General features: G+C 45.6%; 1 protein-coding gene across 1 annotated transcript; it reads left to right on the top strand.

The window, feature by feature from the left end:
* Positions 1 to 10401: 10401 nt before the first annotated feature.
* LOC309375831 (S-adenosylmethionine synthase) lies at positions 10402 to 19615 on the top strand (the record flags this gene model as incomplete). The annotated part of the gene is made up of 9 exons (XM_081921748.1): positions 10402 to 11131; positions 14324 to 14401; positions 14512 to 14634; positions 14732 to 14844; positions 14955 to 15098; positions 15250 to 15468; positions 15885 to 16067; positions 16803 to 16936; positions 18131 to 19615. 9 exons carry the CDS (start codon positions 10402 to 10404, stop codon positions 18231 to 18233), a joined length of 1827 nt encoding a protein of 608 aa, XP_081777874.1. The 3' UTR covers positions 18234 to 19615.
* Between the last annotated feature and the right edge of the window lie 638 nt (positions 19616 to 20253).

Below are 20253 nucleotides of genomic sequence, written 5' to 3'. Positions count from 1 at the left end.
GGAGCAATTCAAGTGCTTACTGAAAAATTTAGGTTTGTGCAATAGAAATTGATTAAGGTGCTTGGTCATCCTAGCACAGCAAATCCACTTTTTTTAAAAAATCTGATTTTTTTGGCTATAGGAAAGTGACAGGAACATGCATTTAAATGTGTGGGATTAACAAAATGTTATCAGGAAGACATAGAAACACCCCACAAGCAAAGAGGATGAATTGCTTTTGTAAAATGGATGAATGCAATATTAATATTCATTGTCATATAACCTCCCTGTAAACAAATCAGAATAAATTCTGAATAAACACCAAATATAATTTAACATCCATGGAAGCTTTGTGCAAGCAAATCAGAAGAAAAGTCAATAAACAGGTCAACTGGAGACCACAGTGTTATGTATTGATTCTACTATGTTCAAGAGGCTCTCAACTGGCTGCTGAATTTCTAGATTGCTGCCATTTTCAGGTGGGATTCAATCACATCAGCAAATTCAGGTTACATAATTGCAGTTGTTCTGGCATCATTGCACAACACACCTGATCCCACCCACCCATTATTGGAACTTTTTGCAATAACATAAGTCATGGAGAAATGCACTGGAAAGTATGGGATAACAATTGTATAACCGCCCTGAAAACAAATCAAAATGGATGCTCAATAAATAGTTCACATTGTGTAACCTCCTTGGAAACTTTGTGCAAACAAATCAGGATAAGTGCTGGATAAAAGGACTATGGAAGCAACCAAAGGCTGCATGCACACAACACATTTAAAGCACTGTCCTTGCCAAGAATTGGAGAACTGCAGTTTATTGCTCACAGAGCTAGAATCCCCAGCACCATTCATAAACTAAAGTTCCCAGGATTCTTTGGAGGGATATGTTTTTCTTAAGCTCACTTCTTCACACATCATGTTGGGATGGTGGGGTCATAAATCCCACTTCAATCCACTGTCCAAGAGGCATTTGGTCTGTCCACTTTGGGCTGATAGGGAAGGAGGACCCCCTCCCTCAGGATCCTATCCCTCTTCAGGAACTAGACCTCTCACTTCCAAATGCTCCTTGTCCAAGGCAGCTGGAGAATAAGTGTGGCAAGGCAGTGGCTCTGTTGCATCATATGGGGCAGCCTGACATGCCCCTGAGGCCACACACCACATCTCATAAACAAACATATGGGCAGTCCTTTCTCTGGTCGGTTGGCCTTTCCTGTCACCTGCCAGGCTGACTCTGTCATAAGTGGGTCTTCATTAATTTAAAAGAGGGAGCCAACCCACGCCTTGGGTTGTGCTTGCCAGAGGCAAGTTTAATGAAGGAGTGATGTTTCTGTCACTTGAAGAGTCTATCTACGGAAAAGGACATTGGGTCTGTGCTCCAACCAAGTGCCTGGCACTATCACAGCAGACAAGAAAGCAGGGCTGCTTAGCTCGGGTAACTGGCTGCAAATGAGAAAGGCAGGACTCTTCTTATTTTTTGAAATGGTAGTGTAGGAGAGCAAGGTTCAGTTGGCACAGCTTTCCTTGCATGACAAGCTGTACCTCTTGAAGTCCTGGCTGTCTGTGTCTGCATCATTAGCTTAAAATGCAGATACTGTAGGTTGTTCTTTTTCTCAGTTTGCATCAAATTTTGTTGCAGGGGGACACACACACATCAAAACAAAGAAAATTCCTTCCAGTAGCACCTTAAAGACCAACTAAGTTAGTTCTTGGTATGAGCTTTCGTGTGCATGCACACTTCTTCAGATACCATGTGTATCTGAAGAAGTGTGCATGCACACGAAAGCTCATACCAAGAACTAACTTAGTTGGTCTTTAAGGTGCTACTGGAAGGAATTTTCTTTGTTTTGACTATGGCAGACCAACACGGCTACCTATCTGTAACACACACATCAAAATGCACTATTTCCTAAGTCACAACAGGACAGGGACATAAGAAGAGCCTGCTGTATCAGGGGAATGATCCATTTGGTTCAGCATCTTGTTCCCACAGTGGCCAACCAGATGGGAAGCCTGCCAGCAGGACCAGAGCACAAGAGCACTCTTGCTGCCGGAGGTTTCTAGCAGCTGCCATTCAGCTGCTTCAGACTGTGGAGTCAAAGCATAACTATTGCAGCTGGTAGCCACGGATAGCCTTGACCTCCATGAATGTGTCTCTTCTAAAGCCATCCAAGTTGGTGGCCTGTGGAAGTGAGTGCCATAGCTTAGCTATGCACTGTGAAGTTATTTCTTTTGTTTGACCTGAATCTTCCAACAGTCATCTTCATTAGATGTCCACAAGTTCTAGTGTTCTGAGAAAGGAAATATTCTCCCTGTCCACTTTCTCCTTGCCATACATCATTCTATACTCCTCTTTTATGTACAGTATCCTCGTACTTGCCTGTTCTCCAAACACAAATGCCCCCAATGCTACAATCTTCCCTTATAAGTGAGTCGTTCCACCACCTTGATACTTTTAGCCAGGGCTTTTTTTTAGAACTAGAACTCATTTCCAGCAACTCTCAGGTGGGTGCCATTGCTATGATAAGAGAAGGGAGGCGTTCATGGTGAGTTCTGACACATCTTTTTCTAGAAAAATAGCACTGCTTTTAGCTGCTCTTTCCCGATCCCTTTTCAACTCTACAATATCCTTTTTGAGGTGAGGTGACCTGAACTGTAGGCAGTATTTCAAATGTTGCACCAGAAATTTGCATAACTGAATGATGATATTGGCAATTTTATTTTCAGTTCTTTCCTATAAGGATCCCTAGCATGGGATTTGATGTTGCACAGTTGCCAGTCACCACCAGTTCAGATTCCATGAGCACACATGTAAAATGAAGACTCCCGCCCTCTCAGCAGGCATTACTTTGCACTTGTTTCACACATTCAGCTGAATTTGCCATCTTATCTCCCATTCACTCAGGGCTCCTCCACACTTTCCTTCCTCCCACAATTTATTCCATTTGTCCCATGATTTCTAGGCATGGGTCGGAGAGGTTTTTGTTTTGTCCCACTGCTTTCCCCAGGGAAACCTACTCACTGCTGAATCAGAACAAACCTCAATCTGCGAAAAACCAAATGACATTTGTTCTGATTCAGCAGTAAATGGTGGATTTTCCCAGAGAAAGCAGCAGGACAAAAGACCAACCCACGCCTAGGAATTATGGGACAAATGGCAATCACTTTTTCTTTTAACAATCCTGAACAATTTAGTACCTTCAGCAAACTAGGCCACCGTATCATGGGCATAGCAGGGGGGGGAGTAGCTGCCCCCACTAAATCAAGTAAATAAATAAAAATACTCAACTAAAAGTAGAAACTGTAGAAATTTTTTGACATATTTTTTAAGCGCCTGAGGTCAGAAGAAAGTAGTTTAAAACAATTGCCGTGGAAACATTTTGTTCTGAATCTGCTAGACCAGGGGTCGGCAACCGAAGGCCCATGGGCCGGTAGTGGCCCAGGAGCCTTGTCTAACCAGCCCATGGCGACCCCTGCTGCCGCCCCCCCCCCCCGTTCACTCTTACTGGAGTGGTGTGGCGCAGAGATCGACCAGGTTGATGGTGCCTGTGCGCATGCACACAGGTGCTCCTCTGACCCTGAAGTGCGCCAGAAATAGCATGTGAGCATGTGTGCAGGACGGAGAAGCACCCGTGCGTATGCACACACGCTATTTCCAGCGCACTTCAGGTTCGGAGAAGCGCCGGAAATAGTGTGTGTGCACGCACACAGGTGCTCCTCTAACCCGGAAGAGCACATGTGTGCACACGCTCCAACCCATCCTCCGACGGACGGAGCATCGACTGGCCCATCTTCCAATTAAGGTTGCTGACCTCTGCTTTAGATGCACCAGAATGACCAAGCAGATTATTGGGGGGGGGGTAAGCACTGAGTCTCCACCCCACCCTGCAATGCTGCTTTCTACTCAATTGCTGTACAGCGGTACCTCGGATTAAGAACTTAATTCGTTCCGGAGGTCCGTTCTTAACCTGAAATTGTTCTTAACCTGAGGTACCACTTTAGCTAATGGGGCCTCCTGCTGCCGCTGCACTGCCGCTGCCCGATTTCTGTTCTCATCCTGAAGCAAAGTTCTTAACCTGAGGTACTATTTCTGGGTTAGCGGAGTCTGTAACCTGAAGAGCCTGTAACCTGAAGCGTCTGTAACCCGAGGTACCACTGTAGTTCACTAGCATACAGTTTATCCTTGTGTGTAAAACTAGTTCATTTGGGTGCACCTGTTCCTGTCATAGAGTCTTGTCCCCAGCACTTCCTCTGACCTGATCTTATTTCATTTTGAAACATCTCTCTGCCCCAAAGGCTTGTACACTAATAGCACTTTTGAGAAAGATATATTGCACCATGGGAAAGGTTTTAGCTGCTGTAGCTTATTGAAGAGCACTTAATAAATCCAGTGTCTATTGTATCAGCTCTGTCATCTAATGGTAATGGGAAGTGCAACACAAGTTCTTAGAATAAATCAGAGATGGGCAACCTGTGTCTCTTAGGCTCATTTGCCTCCCTTGGCCTAATATAATGCTTCCTTTGACCTCAACAAGACCTGTTGCAAGAGCTATCTGTCCCTTTCCTAGCAGCCTTCTGGGTGGGGAGGAAGAGAGAGGGAGCAGGGGTGGGGGAGAAGGGGGTGGCAGAAAGAGAGAGAAATAAATGTTTTGCTCTGCCCTTGCTGCCACCTGGCATGCGGCCCCTGACAAATTGTCTCTAAGGAATATACATATTTATTTAGCTAAATTTAATTACCACTTGATTTTAATGAAACCTCTAGTTGGTTTACAAAAACACACAAACAAAACCCTCATTAGACATTAAAACGTTCAATAAAAGACAGGTATTTGAGAATATTCAAAAGATACTTCAAATCAAAGGTAAGCTAAAAAGAGATTAAAACACATGTCCACATTCTGCATATCTGAATAGGCTTGCCAAATAAAAATGTTTTAAGCAGGAGCTGGAAAGAGTGAAGCAAAGCCACCTGCCTGATCCAGTAGGCAGGGACTTCTAAAGTAGGTGCTGCTGCAACTGCAACACTAAGAGATCACCTTTTTACAGCTGTGCAGATTTGGTGGGCATACATGGGGTAAGGTGATACTACAATGTAGTGATAAGAAAACGTAGTCATAAGGGGGAGAAAGTTGCTCACCTTTGGCATAAATGAACAGATATATTTGACATTTTCAGCAGCTTTTGGGTATCTTTGCTTCAGACTACCTCAGATACCTCCAGCATCTATGGAAAAGCTATGGCTGCCTCACCTGCAGCAGAAGACCCAGAGGGATCCACCATGGATGAGGTCACCGATTCTGCTGTGGCAGCTTCTTTGCCTGCAGAATCAGAGGAGGTTGAACGAGCTCTCAGCCCCATAAAACAATGGTGTCAGAAGGTGGAGGCAAAACTAGCTGTCACAGGTATTGGTTTACTGAATTCCAATGCAATGCTACCCAAACACACTTACTCAGGAGAACAATAATATAAATCACCACTACTGTATTTGGACCACTGAATTTATGTTTTTCATTCACTTGCTAACAGAGACAGAAGCACTCCTATTCAACTGTACTAAAAGCCTTCAGGTTTGATGAAGATGGGTGTAATGTTGTTGAGATGGTTGTGGGGCAACATTTGTCAGACAAATAAAGGCAGCCCTGGTTTCACATGACGCCAGAAAGGCCCTTGTCCAATATATTTTGCCGCTTGGAGTGGTTAACCCCAGGTTAACCAGAAGGTGGGTGGTCCGAGCCCACCCAGGGGATGTTGTGGGCAGGATTCCTGCATTGTAAGGGGTTGGACTAGGTGGAGTTCCACCCAACTCTACAGTTCGATGATTAAGTGAATAGAATCTGAACTGGCATTCCTCCTGCACCACACCTCAAAACCGGCCATGGGGCAGCGTCCTCCACTCCACTTGCTTCTACACCTTGCTTGCTGCCACTCATTCAGCTCTCTAGCTGCAGAATGGCTCCCACTGCTGCCCCCTCCTCACTCTGCCTAATGGTAGGTTTCACCCTCCCTCATGGTGGGTAGAGAGCCAGCTTCTTCCGTCAGCTCAAGCAGCTGGAAAGATCCATTACAGAATTCTGGAAGCTTTTATCTCTAAAATTGCATTTCTAGCCCATCTGGAAAACATTTGCTTTTAAACAAAGCCACGAAAGAAGCTCAAAAAGTTATCGCTGGAACTTCTCCTAATACAAAACTCTTCTGTTTCCCTCAAAATTCCCCGGTTGCTTTGCTTGAGCAGCAACATCTAAATCCCCCAAATCCCACTCTTTTGTGGTGAAATTTTAGTGCCCAATGCTAACCTCATTCTCTTATTATACTGTTGCTGAGAGAAGCATCTGCTTTGTGGAGAGGGATAAAGGACCCCTGACCATTAGGTCCAGTCGTGGCCGACACTGGGGTTGCGGCGCTCATCTCGCTTTATTGGCCGAGGGAGCTGGTGTGCAGCTTCCGGGTCATGTGGCCAGGAGGACTAAGCCGTTTCTGGCGAACCAGAGCATCGCACAGAAACGCCGTTTACCTTCCCACCGGAGCGGTACCTATTTATCTACTTGCACTTTGACGTGCTTTCGAACTGCTAGGTTGGCAGGAGCAGGGACTGAGCAACGGGAGCTCACCCCGTCACGGGGATTCGAACCGCTGAACTTCTGATCAGCAAGTCCTAGGCTCTGTTGTTTAACCCACAGCGCCACCCGCATCCCTTGTGGAGAGGGATACAAATAGTTTAAACTTTAAACAAATTCAATGTGCCTCCAAGCCCAAGAGTCCATTTAAAAATGCATATAAGAATTTAAAGGATCCATTGTCCCCAAATCAGCTTCTCATGTTACATCGTATGGAAGCTGTTTTCTGTGAACCACCCTGAGACCTGTGGGTAGAGGGTGGTATAGAAATTCAATTAATAATCATAATCACAGTTTATAAGATATTTTTCTCTTTTAAGCTGCCTCTTCAAGTGGCTAGGGCAGAGGCTACTGTCTGGGAATGAAAAGGAGCCTGGGGTGTGATAAATAACCTTATGGATTGCATATGCAGCAATTTGCAACACATGAAAAATCTAAATCTAATTATTCGACTCAATTCAGAGTAAAAACAACAAAGCGTTCTGGAACTTAGTGTACGGAGGATTGAAAGCCGAAAATCAACTAACTCTACCATCAATTGAAGAATCCAAATGGTCCCAATACTTTACATCTGTATTTAACAATCTACACAGTGAACTTAAAGGAAATGAAACCACTAAAAATAAAATCAATAAACTCCAGGAGTGGCCAAGGGTAGAGGAAGAGGAAATTAGAGAGATAGTTAAAAATTTCAAATCGGGGAAATCTCCTGGGCCAGACGGTCTACCAATAGAACTATTTAAGACCTATATAGATTGGTGGGCAGAACCCTTAGCTCAACTGTTTACTCTCATAGATAAATATGGGATCATACCTGAGATATGGTTAAGATCAATAATTATTCCAATCTTTAAAAATGGCGACCCAAAAGAACCAAGGAATTATAGACCGATTAGCCTATTATCAGTGATAGGGAAAATCTACGCCAAGCACCTCTTATCTAAACTCCTTACCTGGATGAAAAATCTAAGTTTACCAGGGAAAGAACAAATAGGTTTCTCCAAAGGTTGCTCTACACTAGACCACTGTCTTATACTTATGCACTTGGTTGAAAAATACAGATTCCAAAGGCAATCTAAGATATATGCTGCTTTTGTAGATTTTCGTGGTGCATTCGACTCAATTGACCGCCCAAAGTTGTGGAGGAAACTCGCAGAATTAAAAATTGATCAGCGCTTATTGATTCTAATGCAAAATCTACACTCTTCCAATACCTGTCAAGTCAAACTTAACACCAAAGGTCACCTTTCATCAGACATCCCTAACTCGAAAGGGGTAAAACAAGGGTGTATCCTTGCCCCCTTTCTATTTAATTTATTTCTATCAGACTTGCCAGATTACCTTCAAAAAATAGAATCACATGCCCCTAAACTTAATCAGAAACCAGTTCCTCTCTTATTATACGCAGACGATGCTGTCCTACTATCATTAACGAGCTTGGGTCTGAAACGTCTTATATCTTCACTGATCCTTTACTGCGAATGCAACAAACTCTCTATAAATTATGAGAAGACAAAAATTTTGGTCTTCTCGAATGGTTGGAAATTAGAGAAATGGAAAATAAGAGGGCAAGAAATCCAACAAGTGAAAATCTATAGGTATCTGGGAATCTTATTCCAGAGCAATTTAGGGTGGGCAACCCATCGCACAAACGCCATAAAACAGGCAAAGTGCACCTCATCAGCAGTTGCCCGTTTTTACTATCAGAAAGGTAATCAATTTATTCCTGCGGCCAATCAGATATTTCAAACAAAAGTGCAATCCCAGATATTCTATGGAATCCCGCTATGGGTCCAAGCATATAACAGTGACTTAAAAAAGATTCACTCCAGCTTTCTGAGACGTATTCTTGGACTCCCAGCTATGATCAAATATGAAACAATGTGTGCAGAAATAGGCATACACACAATGGAATATTGGGCATGGTCCACCTCAATAAAGTACTGGTTACGCTGCCATTTTCGCTGCCCTCCATCAAGTCTGCTCGCTGATTTGCTCAATGACTCCTATAAATCAAGATGGTATCAGCACCTCGAAAAAAAGATTGAATCTTTAGGCATCGAGCTGGAGCCCCTGTACAATTCTAATGAGCAATACATTTTCCATAATATCCTAACTAGACTAAAGGATGTCGAGAGACAAAATATTATGGCAGCTGTAAACAAAATTTGCTCCCCCATATTCTATGATTTAAATATCTTAGATAGCAGAGCCAATTACGTCACTAAATTAATAATCCCAGCCCAACGTAGGGCTTTTATGCTGGCCCGTTTGAATGTTTTTCCCTCAGCATTTGCCAGGGGAAGATATCAAAACATTCCTAGAAACAAGAGATTCTGCAGATGTTCTATGAATGTCCCGGACACTGTAGAGCATATTCTCTTTCATTGCCCATTGTACAGTACGCTCCGTCAACGCGTGCTGTCCCCTCTCTCGGGTGGTCTGGAACCCCAGCAAGGTGAATGTGTGGGACTCTACCTATCCGACGTTGACCAAAGGGTAACGGCGGGGGTAGCCGAGTTTTTGGTAGCAGTCCTCCAAGGAGCAAGGTTAACAAGGTTAACAAAGAAAACCATTGACTCTATATGTATATATATATATATATGTATGTAGCCAACTGCTGCCCTTTTATATATATTTCAAGGCTTTTATATGTTATTTTCTCTCTTATGGTTTTATTCGCATAATGCCTAATAAAGGTTTGATAAGTGAAAAATCTAAAGGTGAGATTGAAATAGTTTCCTGCATAACTAACATCTACTGCATGGCGGGGGGTGGGGTGGGGTGAAGGCTAATAGCTGAATCAATCCCATCTAATGCTGTGTGATGCGTAAATTTGGTTTTGTTAACCTGGAAGCTGATATGCATGAAATGACTTTTCAATTTTGTTGGTTTGCTCAGAATTTGGTGTGCCGGGCCATTTTTTTCTGGAATATCATCTGTGGTTCAGAATGGGCATCAGAACATGATTTGGGTGGGTTCTTCTTCTTCTTTGGTTACTTGCTGCATTAACATGATCTAGTGGCTTGTGCATCTGCTAGGTTTGGCTAGCTCAGGAGTACAATAAATGTTTTCTATGGGTTCTGGGCGTGAAGGGGTCAATACAGCAGCATAGCATAGGTTGCCAGTGCCCAGGGCGGGCACAGCCCCCCCCCCCGCCAAGTGGTACCAGGCTGTGCCGCCTGCTCGTGCAGGGGGAGCCCGCCCGTTGACGTGGCCCTTGGTGGAAGAATCCCCCCTCCACGAAGGGGGGTTGCCCCTCCTCTCAGGGCAATGGCAATGTCCATCAACTTGGCGGGGCCACCCCCCTCATATCTTTCATTAGGCAGGCCAAAGACCCCTCCACTCAGAGTTGGCTCCTATGCCTCCTCAGAATTTTGTGCAATGTCCATATTTTCATTGGAGAAATGTTGGGAGGGTATGGAGTTATCTGACCCCCGAGTCATCTGAAGGCAACCCTGTAAAGGGAAGGGTTTTTTTAAAAAAAATGTTTAGTGCTTTATTGTTTTTATATATGTTGGAAGCTGCCCAGAGTGGGTGGCAATCCAGTAAGATGTGTGGAGTATAAATAGTAATATTCTCCTTATGGAATGGGACGTCCCTATTTTCACCAGAGAAATGTTGGAGGGTATGCTGTATTGGAAGGACTTCGGTTCTAAAATATCGCCCTCACTGCTTCGGGCATCAGTTTTACGGAGAAAGGAGGCCTTCGCTCCCATGCCCGTTTACTCTGGAGCCCCATCGAGTTCATACCACGGCATCCTTTCAGCCTACGTCTCAAAACACGAAAGCGCTCTATACGTATGGATCGAATGCAGAATTTATTTGAAAATGTGTTTGTCCTGGGGGCGCGCTCGGGGGGGGGAGGAAGCGCCCTGTTTTGCGGCGGGCGGGCGAGTAAGTGGCCAAGTGAGGCGAGCGAAACTGGGAGCGACGAGCCGCGTCTCGGCTCGCCCTCGGGACAATGGGCTCGGCGAGCATGGCGCCCGGGTGGCGGAGGCTCAGCCGCTGCCGGGCCCTGCGCCGCCCTCGAGGCTGAGCGGAGGGAGCCAACATGGCCGCCCGGCCGGCGCCTCGCGCTGCAGGCCTCGCCTCGTCCTCGGAGCCCGCGCCCTCGCGCGCAGGGGAAATGCCAAGCAGGCCGGCCGCCCGGCGCCGCCCTGAGGAGATTCGGGGAAGAGGGGCTTCGCCTGAGGGAGGAGGAGCCAGAGGACAGCGCCCCCTCCCCTGGGCAGAGGAGCAGGAGGCGGGGCTTCGCCGGAGGAGGCGGGGCCAGGCGCTATAAATGCCCGCGCCGGAGGGCCGGTCCTCCATTCCGGCGAGGGGCCAGAGCTTCTTCACTCGCGCTTCTCCGGCGTTCGCTCGCTCGCTCGCTTGCTTTGTGGGCTCTTCCGCGGCGCGCTCCGACCACGCTTCCGCCTCGTTCTCCTCAGCGACTCTCCTCCGGCGCGATGATGAACGGTTTCCGCGACAGCAGGATCGATGAGGGCACCTTCCTCTTCACCTCAGAGTCGGTGGGGGAGGGGCACCCAGGTGAGCGCCCTCGCGGCAGAAGGAGGCGCGCGCGCCCGCGGGGGGCGAAAAACCCGGCTGTGGGGCCGGGGGCGCGCGCGCGGCCGGCCGACCGCTCTCTCGCTGATTGGCTGCCGTGCTGGGGCGCGCGCCCTCCGGCTGCCTGGCTGGCTCGCGTCCGGCTCTCGGGGGCCCGTTTCGGCGGCTGAGGGAGGGGGAAGCGCCACGAGGGCGCGCGGGGGGGGGGGCTGGGGTCTCGGGCGCCGCTTCCAGGCTCCGCTCGGCCGCCCCGGACAGGAGCGGGAGGTTCCCCGCTGCCCCCTGGACTGCGGGGGGGGGGGCAGGGTAGACGGCGGCATGGGAGGGAGACGGTGAAAGCGGGCTCGGAGCGCGCGCTCCCGCTCGGTTTCGGGGACGCGCCCCCGCATTGCAGGCGACCACGTGGTATCCGCATGGCGCGATCTTGGGAGGGACGGTGGATGGTAGGAAGGGAGCAGCCCCTGAGAAAAGGGATTTTGTGTGTGGAAATGGAAGAAAGAAGCCGGAAGCCCAAAACTGCAGCGCGCGCGTGTAAAAACGGGGGTGGGGGAGACAAGGACCACGCGCCTGCCTTTTACATACAGAAGCAGGTGGGCTTTCATGTAAGTACGCACAATCACGTATCTGTCTACGTTACACAGAGTCAAAAAGCAATTCAAAACTACACAGAGCGGAAGACTTCGTTGTCGGCTCAAAACGGTCTGGATGCCCAGCGACGCTGGAGGAGGAGGAGACTTGCGCTTTCATTGTCCTTCTCCGCCATGATGTCTGGGCAGAGCCTGCAGCATGCATAGAGGGAGGGCGGGAGTTGGAGAAGGCTGTCCCCGATCCTGGTGGCTGGGCATATGTGCTTTTTTGTACTATTCTAAAGATAGCCTTTGCCAGGAGGCTGCATAGGAACAAGAACTCTTTGATGCAGGGGAATTCAGCTTTGGCCATTTCCTTTGCTGCAGGAAAGGGGGGGGAGGTGTTGCACCTCTGTTTCTGCCATGTGGTGGTTGAACCCATGTGGCTCCATTGAAGAATAGCACCTTGTAGTGTTTTCAGTTGGGGGGACGACTGCTGGATATCCGGCTTCTTTTTGCCTGAGTAGTATGCAGAGAACAGGGCAGAAAAGCATCGCTGGTGCTTTTATTCTGTTTTCAAAGACACAGTGAATGGCATCTGCTCTTCTGACTTTGAAATCCACAATTCTAAGTGCCTGTTCTTTATACTTGCTAGACCTTTGTTCCCTCTGTAACTCAGTCTCCTAGGGAGCTATTTTAGTTTCTTGTTTAGAAATTGCCCACTATTTTTATGTGTTTAAATTTCTGTAAAATATTCTGATTTGGGCTTTCTGACTATGTTCAAGTTCTTTATACTGTGAAACTAGTCAAATGAGTATGTCATGCAACTGAACTTTATGTAGATTAGGCATTTGTATTGACGACTTAGTACCTCTTGATAGAATAAACACTTTAAGCACAACATCCACCTTTGGCACGACTGCTAAATCTGCGCTGTTAGAGCTTCCTTGTTTCTGGCTTAGGTGGAACTCCAAGCTGGAGGTCTATTTTATAATACTGTAAAATGTTCATTTAGTACTAGTGGTGTGTGCAGCTGTGTATCTTCTGTCTCAGACTTAGCCATATTTAGGAATCCTGTGCTGGTGGTAATTTATCCTCACTGCCAGATATAGGATGACACTAGTCTGCATTTATAGCCTGCAGCCTTGTGTGCAGACAATGCTTCTGGCAGTAACCAGTTATACACATTAAACAAATTGATGGCTTTTGAAGTATGCCTTAGAATTTCTGTTAAATATTTCTCTTAAATAAAGACTTCATGTGTCTAGAGCACTAGCTGAAGTGTTGGTGGTGGGGAGCCTTATCTGTGGCACGTTGGTGCCTCAGAGGTAACGAGATGGCTAAATCTTGACCATTGAATGAAATGGTAGATCACATCTGAAGAATGGCTGTTAAGGACTATGTGTCAGGCTGTGTTGATCACTGAAGCATACATAAGGGGTTGTAAAGCATTTTGGCATTCCAGACTTGAGTGCTCTATAATAAATTTCATTGCAGTGTGGGTTGACTTTGCTGGTTGAAAGCAGTTCCAGTTTCAAAATGGCAAGTACAGTCGTACCTTAGAAGTTAAATGGAATCCGTTCCAGAAGTTTGTTTGACTTCCAAAACGTTTGGAAACCAAAGTGCAGCTTCTGATTGGCTGACTTGGATGTTCGAGTTCCAAAGAATGTTCGCAAACTGGAACACTCACTTCCGGGTTTGCTGCATTCAGAAGCCAAAACGCCCGAGTGCCAAGGCATTTGGGCTCTAAGGTACAACTGTAGGATTAGATTATGTAAAGTTCTACAGAATTGAGTGGGTGTTTTGTAACTAGGTCCTTTCATTCTGCTTATAGAAACTCAGAGTCATCAATGCAGTATTGGAGCGATTGAATCTTAATGCCAAGATGCATGGTTAGGTGTGAGGCATTATTTGTAAAGGGCAAATATAAGGGCAGCAGAATAAAAGGTAACATGTACCGGTATACCTTGAAGGTGCAAACTGTGCTTGGATGCACAGCATTAAAATTCCATCTCAAACAGTGCAGTTTCCATGTGGAAACCAGTGGGTAGGAAACACAGAGAGCTGCAAGGTTTAGTCAACCAAAACTAGCTTGAGAACTGCGGGACACCTGTGCAATTCTGAGGATAATTTTGTTTGTGTGTCTAGAGGGAATGAGGAAAGCTTGAATTTGTGCTATCAAGCATTGGCAAGTTTGCTTAATTATAATTTTCCCCACTTCATTCATTGGTGCCTAATTACTTCCCAGGTTTTCTGCTGAACCATTAATTGTGAATGCTGGGTCTTTTTGTTGTAGTGTTGGTATAAGTCATTAATGTCAAAACTAGCAGTTGCAACAGGTCAGCAGGAACCAGTGGCTGTTCCTAAACCAAGGTCTCCTATAAAGTCCTCTATCCATGTCTGTTACCAGAAAACAAGCAGATCAAGCTTTCTTGGGAAAGGGAGTTCCATATTGACACAAACAGCTGTTCTTTAATTGGTTGATGATACCAGGAAAAAAGTGGTAAAAGGCTCAAATCTGCATGGGTGTTGGCTGAATACTTTTTAACATGTGAAATAGTGGCAACCTTGAGGTCTGAAAAGTAATGGAAGCTGTTTCTGATTTTAGATAAGATCTGTGACCAAATTAGTGATGCTGTCCTTGATGCACATCTTAAACAAGATCCGGATGCCAAAGTAGCATGTGGTAAGTTCCCTTGACCATTATGGGAAGAAATGGAATCCATTGAGAGTGTGGTCAAAGAACTACAACTCCTCTGTACTTTGAGTTGACAGTTCTGGTTCTGTATTTTGCAGAAACTGCTGCAAAGACAGGAATGATCCTTCTGGCTGGGGAGATCACGTCTAGAGCTGCGGTTGACTATCAGAAAATTGTTCGTGAAACAATAAAGCACATTGGCTATGATGATTCCTCAAAAGGTAAGCAGATTGGATTGCTTCTGGCCGTTTTAATTTTGAATAGAAATGTTGACTGTTAATAAGATTGGGACTTACAAGCATTATGTATGTGTCCTAGGTTTTGACTACAAGACATGCAATGTATTGGTTGCCCTGGAGCAGCAGTCCCCTGATATTGCTCAGGGAGTTCATCTTGACAGAAAGGAAGAAGACATTGGTGCTGGGGATCAGGTCAGTGTTATAAGAGGCTGCGGATTACTCAAAATTTCTTTGTGGTGTACATTCTTAAAACTTCACCTTAGGAAGCTGAAATTCATATCTTGGTTTGGTTACAAAAATAGGGCTTGATGTTTGGCTATGCTACGGATGAGACGGAAGAGTGCATGCCCCTGACTCTTCTCCTTGCACACCAGCTGAACGCCAAACTGGCAGAGCTTCGTCGTAACCATACCTTGCCCTGGCTACGACCAGATTCTAAAACTCAGGTAAATGTTGTCTTTAACTTGCGTTGAAAGGTCTTGAAAATGGAAACCATAGTCAATCTTCTATTAAGGCCTTTTAAACTACAATCAAAGTGTATGAAGAACTTGGACATGAAATAATGCAAAAATTATGTTTTCCTTGATTCCCTTTTAGGTGACTGTACAGTACAGACAAGACCGTGGTGCAGTCATCCCTATTAGAGTCCATACAATTGTTATTTCTGTTCAACATGATGATAAAATTGGGCTGGATGAGATGAGGGATGCCCTGAAAGAGAAAGTGGTCAGAACTGTTGTACCTGCAAAATACCTGGATGATGATACTGTCTACCACCTGCAGCCTAGTGGCCGTTTTGTAATTGGTGGCCCCCAGGTATGATGAAGGTTGGATTCTTGTCCCTTGCCTAATCTGTACAATTGATGGTACCTTATTGGAAGATCTCAGCTGCAGTGTTACAGTTCAGAAGCATCATGCTTTTGTGACAAATCAAATGCCTTTGCTCCATATGCCATCTAGAGTTCTAGTGTCTAGAAACACAGCACAGTTCTCCTTCTGGTAGCTTTGCCTTGTTATAGACTAGGGGTGGAGAGCCTCTGAACTGCCACATTTTATTGGACTAAAACCTCCTCCCCCATCACCTTGGCTGGGGGCTGATGCAAGTTCACAATCTGGAGAGCTATGGGTTCCTCATTCCAGTCTTATAGACAGGTGGTGTTGTGTCCAGTCAGATGAGATGGACTCTGCAGGAAGGTTGGCAAATAAATAATGAAAAAAATTGCCAATTTCAGGGAGATGCTGGCTTGACTGGCCGGAAGATCATTGTTGATACCTATGGTGGCTGGGGAGCTCATGGAGGTGGTGCTTTCTCTGGTAAAGACTACACAAAAGTTGACCGTTCAGCATCTTACGCTGCTCGCTGGGTTGCAAAATCCCTTGTGAAGTCTGGTCTCTGTCGGAGAGTGCTTGTTCAGGTATGTTCAGTCTGTTGTTTCTGGGCAACGAGATGCATTTCCCCAAGATTTGCAACATTAGTGTTTTCTTCAAATGAGTATTTGGGGTTTAAGATGTTACTTTGATAGTATAGGTGCACAATTAGAAGCTGGGAAGTGTGTACAGGCAGCTGCAATGCAGCAGAGATGTAAATCAGGTCTGGTAATGCTCAGCTGTATAACAGCTGCTTCTGAAAAATGCAGTCCTTGTATTAACACATCCAGCACCCCCATGATTCTTGCACCTGTAATCAATGCCACAGTAAATCTCAAATGCTGCCTTGCAGTGGCCATTGCAATCCTTGCCAGGTTTCTTAGACTACAGCTCCCATCATCCTTGACCATTGGCCATGGTTGCTGGGGCTCATGGGCATCCCAGCAGCATTTGGAGGATGCCACATTTCCAACTCCTGTTCTGGCAAGAGTTACTTGGGTGCCATGCAGTATTGGCCAACTTGATGTGTGGCTGTGCCGTTACGTGTCTTTTAGGGAAGGTAAGTTGGATGAAATAAGCATTCAGAATTCATTATGGAGGTACAACGTAAGGATTAGTAGTAAAAACAACTGGCTAGGCAGGGAGTGTGGGTTGAAAGGAAAGTTGAGAGGGAAATATTGGAATAATGGTGTGTGAAGAGGGAGAAGAGAAATGGGATACCCTACAAAGTAGCTGAAACCACACATTTTAATGCTTTTGGTTTATGTTAACTTTGCTCTTAGGTCTCCTATGCCATTGGAGTGGCCCACCCACTGTCAGTCTCCATTTTTCATTACGGCACCTCCCAAAAGACTGAGCATGAGCTGCTAGACATTGTGAAGAAGAACTTTGACCTCCGCCCAGGGGTTATTGTCAGGTAAAACATGGTGGTGCATGCACGTAATATTCAGACAGATAAAAAAGAGGCAATAAGGATGGGACTAGGCATAAACAAGGCATTACTATTTGGCAGTCTCCCCTAAATATACATGATGTTGCACAATCTCCTACCATAGGCACTTGTCAAAACACCTAGTCTCCTGGGGAGTGGTGGAGACAGTTCCCCAGCACCGCTGTAGAGGAGCTTTGGGGTGGTTCATTTTTCTAGAGATAAAACAAAGTAGTGCTTGCTCTTTAATATGTAGTAGTTAAAGCAGAATGGTGTGCTAGTCTGTGCCTCTTTGTCACTGTATAGTAAGGCAAATTAGAGTTTATGATGTGACATGCCAGGGGAAGGCACAGAAAATGAGAAATGTCTTAGAATAGCACATTTTGGGGCAAAGTAGCTTGTTGCTGCCTGGCCATGATCCCCAGCCAGTTTGGAGTTGCACCATTGGCATACATACCCAAGACTGAAAAGCTATTCTCTTTTAATGCAGCAAGTGGTGTATAGATACAGTAATATTAAATCCACCCTTGCAAATTGGCACAGCCCTTGTGGCTCTTGCACTGATTTGGAAAGTGTGGATAGTGCAGGGATATGAGGATTTCTGTGAGTTATTACAGACTCCTCTTGGGCACTTCAGTCATGTGCTTTTGAGTATTAAAGCTCATTTTCCTGAGATCTTCTGGGTATTTTGGCCCAACCACTGACACCCAAGGCCAGTTACGTTGTACTGTCCTGGAATCAAAGTGTGAAGTTGTGGGTGCTTAGCTCTGCAAACATGGGTGTTCTGAGTGGTGCTGCTGCCTACACTGACTAACTGCTTCTAAAAGCTCCAAGCTGGAAGTAGGCAGGTTTGGTTGTAATATGAGCTGATTATTCAGATAGGGAGTACCATTCCCAGTGGAGAAACTTGTGGTGATCTACAGTTGGATGTAGCCACTCATAATGGAGGGTAAGTATTCTGTAATGTCAGTTGAGCCCAGGGGCTTAGTTTCCTTGGGATGTATTTGCATTGGCACCCAGAATTGGGAGCAAATGAGTCCCATCTACTTTCTGTGTACAAAGTAGCCGTTGGTCCATGTCTTGGGACTACAGCGTTGAACATCAAGTGGCCCCTTCAGTGTAGCTGGTTTTTGCTTTGCTTGATAAATGCCTTGTATTGAGTTACGGACTTGTATATTCCAGGGATCTGGATCTGAAGAGGCCTATTTATCAGAAGACTGCAGCCTATGGCCACTTTGGTAGGGACAACTTCCCATGGGAAGTGCCCAAAAAGCTTAAATACTGAATATGTTGGGCTTCTTTCCCCAGACCTGTTGGTGTGCATTACAGAGAAACCTCCAGGCTTTTCTGTGGGAAAGAGCCCCATTCCCTAAACTGGTTCTGTCCTCTGCTCTTAATTTGGCACATTCTGTCCATTGCCATGAATATTAGTCCTCCGGGGACCGCAATTGCACTGTGCTTTCTCCTCTTCCTGGTGTGCTTGACGTATGTGTAGAGCCAGTTGAGCATAGGCACTATATGTAAATCAGAAGAACAGGCTGTAGTCAAAACAGTGCTTCAGTCTAATCCTTTGTGTTGCCCAAAGGCTAACGAGAATTTCTTTTCAACAATGAGCAAGATGCCTCTCTTCTAATGTGCACTGCGTGGTTTCACATAGTCTCTGTCCAGATATCTAGAGCAGGATGGTGCAATGATTGGACGCCCCCCCCCCCCGATCTCTTGTGAGTGAGTCATCCCCGCCTTAGCAGATGGCCCTGCATGCTCCGCAAGTTCCATTTTGGAACTCGAGTCTTGTGTGGTTTTTTAATTGAGGCAATTTTGGGCCCACAACTCATGGTATTATTCTCTTAAAATCAGTCAGCACCATACCTTAATCATTTTCTGTTCTTATCTTCTTGGGGGATGTACGTAATAAAGGTTTTTTTTTTTAAAAAAAAAATCCTATGCACAGTTTTAGCACTAGCCAAACCTCACCATCTTTTATTAAGCGGGCCCTTGGCCAGCCTTGTGATGTACTGCAGAGAAGTCACAGGGTTGTGTCTGAGGTCTGTAGGCTGCATACTTTTGGCACCTGGAATTTTTTTCTTTAGAAGAGCCAAGAATTTCATGTTGCACAAGACTCCCAGGGTTTAGTTTCAAAGCCAGGTCCAAACTGCATTCTGAAGTACTGGCGTAGCTACAGAGAAGCCAGTTCCCTTCAGAGTGTAAGTGCATTTGGAAAGGACGTGGGGGAAAACCCTACATACTTGAAATTTTTTTATACTTGCTTATTTATTGTGTTTGGGATAGGGTGTGAGTACAGAGAAGCCCTGGTCTCAAATGGCAGCTTTTTAACTTTATTTTGACACCATAAATTCCTTGACAGTACCCAGCATTCCCTGATAGGCCAAGGTGTCCTACAGAAAAGCCTTGGGTCACAACCTGCAGGGGGTCTGGCTTGTGTAAAACAGGGGAGGGCAGTGCTCAGGATAACTGGCCTTGGGAGAGGCTGACTTGGCTGGTGTTGTACAGAGAAACCAGCTTGTTTACCTGCCCATTCCATGGCAAGTGTCCTAAGCAGGAAGTGCCTTTTGCGTTCCAATTTTTTTTCTGGGCGTTTATTACGTATGTCTGGTTCAATTCCAAGTTGATTTTAAAGTTCTTAATAAAGTGCTAGGTTCTATCTTACTGTGTCGTGTGTCTCTGGTTTGAATGTCAAGGTTGGAGGTGTACTAAATCAGGAATAAGAGGCTCTTGCTATAACTTGCATTGTATACAGAAGAGGGGAAACAAAAATTGAGCAGGATGAAGTTACTTGCATTTTAGAAGTTCCTGGAATGCACACCATTCTTTATGAAGTCATGCCTGAGTTGGAGCTTGATGCCAATGCATTTACTTCGCTACCTGTGTTGGGATTACCGTATTTTTCGCTCTATAAGACGCACCAGACCACAAGACGCACCTAGTTTTTGGAGGAGGAAAACAAGAAAAAAAAAATTCTGAATCTCAGAAGCCAGAACAGCAAGAGGGATCGCTGTGCAGTGAAAGCAGCAATCCCTCTTGCTGTTCTGGCTTCTGGGATAGCTGCGCAGCCTGCATTCGCTCCATAAGACGCACACACATTTCCCCTTACTTTTTAGGAGGGAAAAAGTGAGTCTTATAGAGCAAAAAATACGGTATTTTAATACTTGACTGAATGTCCTGTTGTCAACTTGTGCAAAATTGGTTATGCATGTGGCAGCTTAAAACAGCTGTGCGAGCAGCAAACATATAAAAACTATGGACAAGTAGTTATGGACATAGATCACCTGGAGCTGTAAGGGGAA

This window comes from Podarcis melisellensis, assembly GCF_964234715.1.
Source record: "Podarcis melisellensis genome assembly, chromosome: 8".
NCBI lineage: Eukaryota > Metazoa > Chordata > Lepidosauria > Squamata > Lacertidae > Podarcis > Podarcis melisellensis.
Note: the sequence above shows the minus strand (reverse complement) of the source record. Positions and strands in the feature narration are given on the sequence as shown.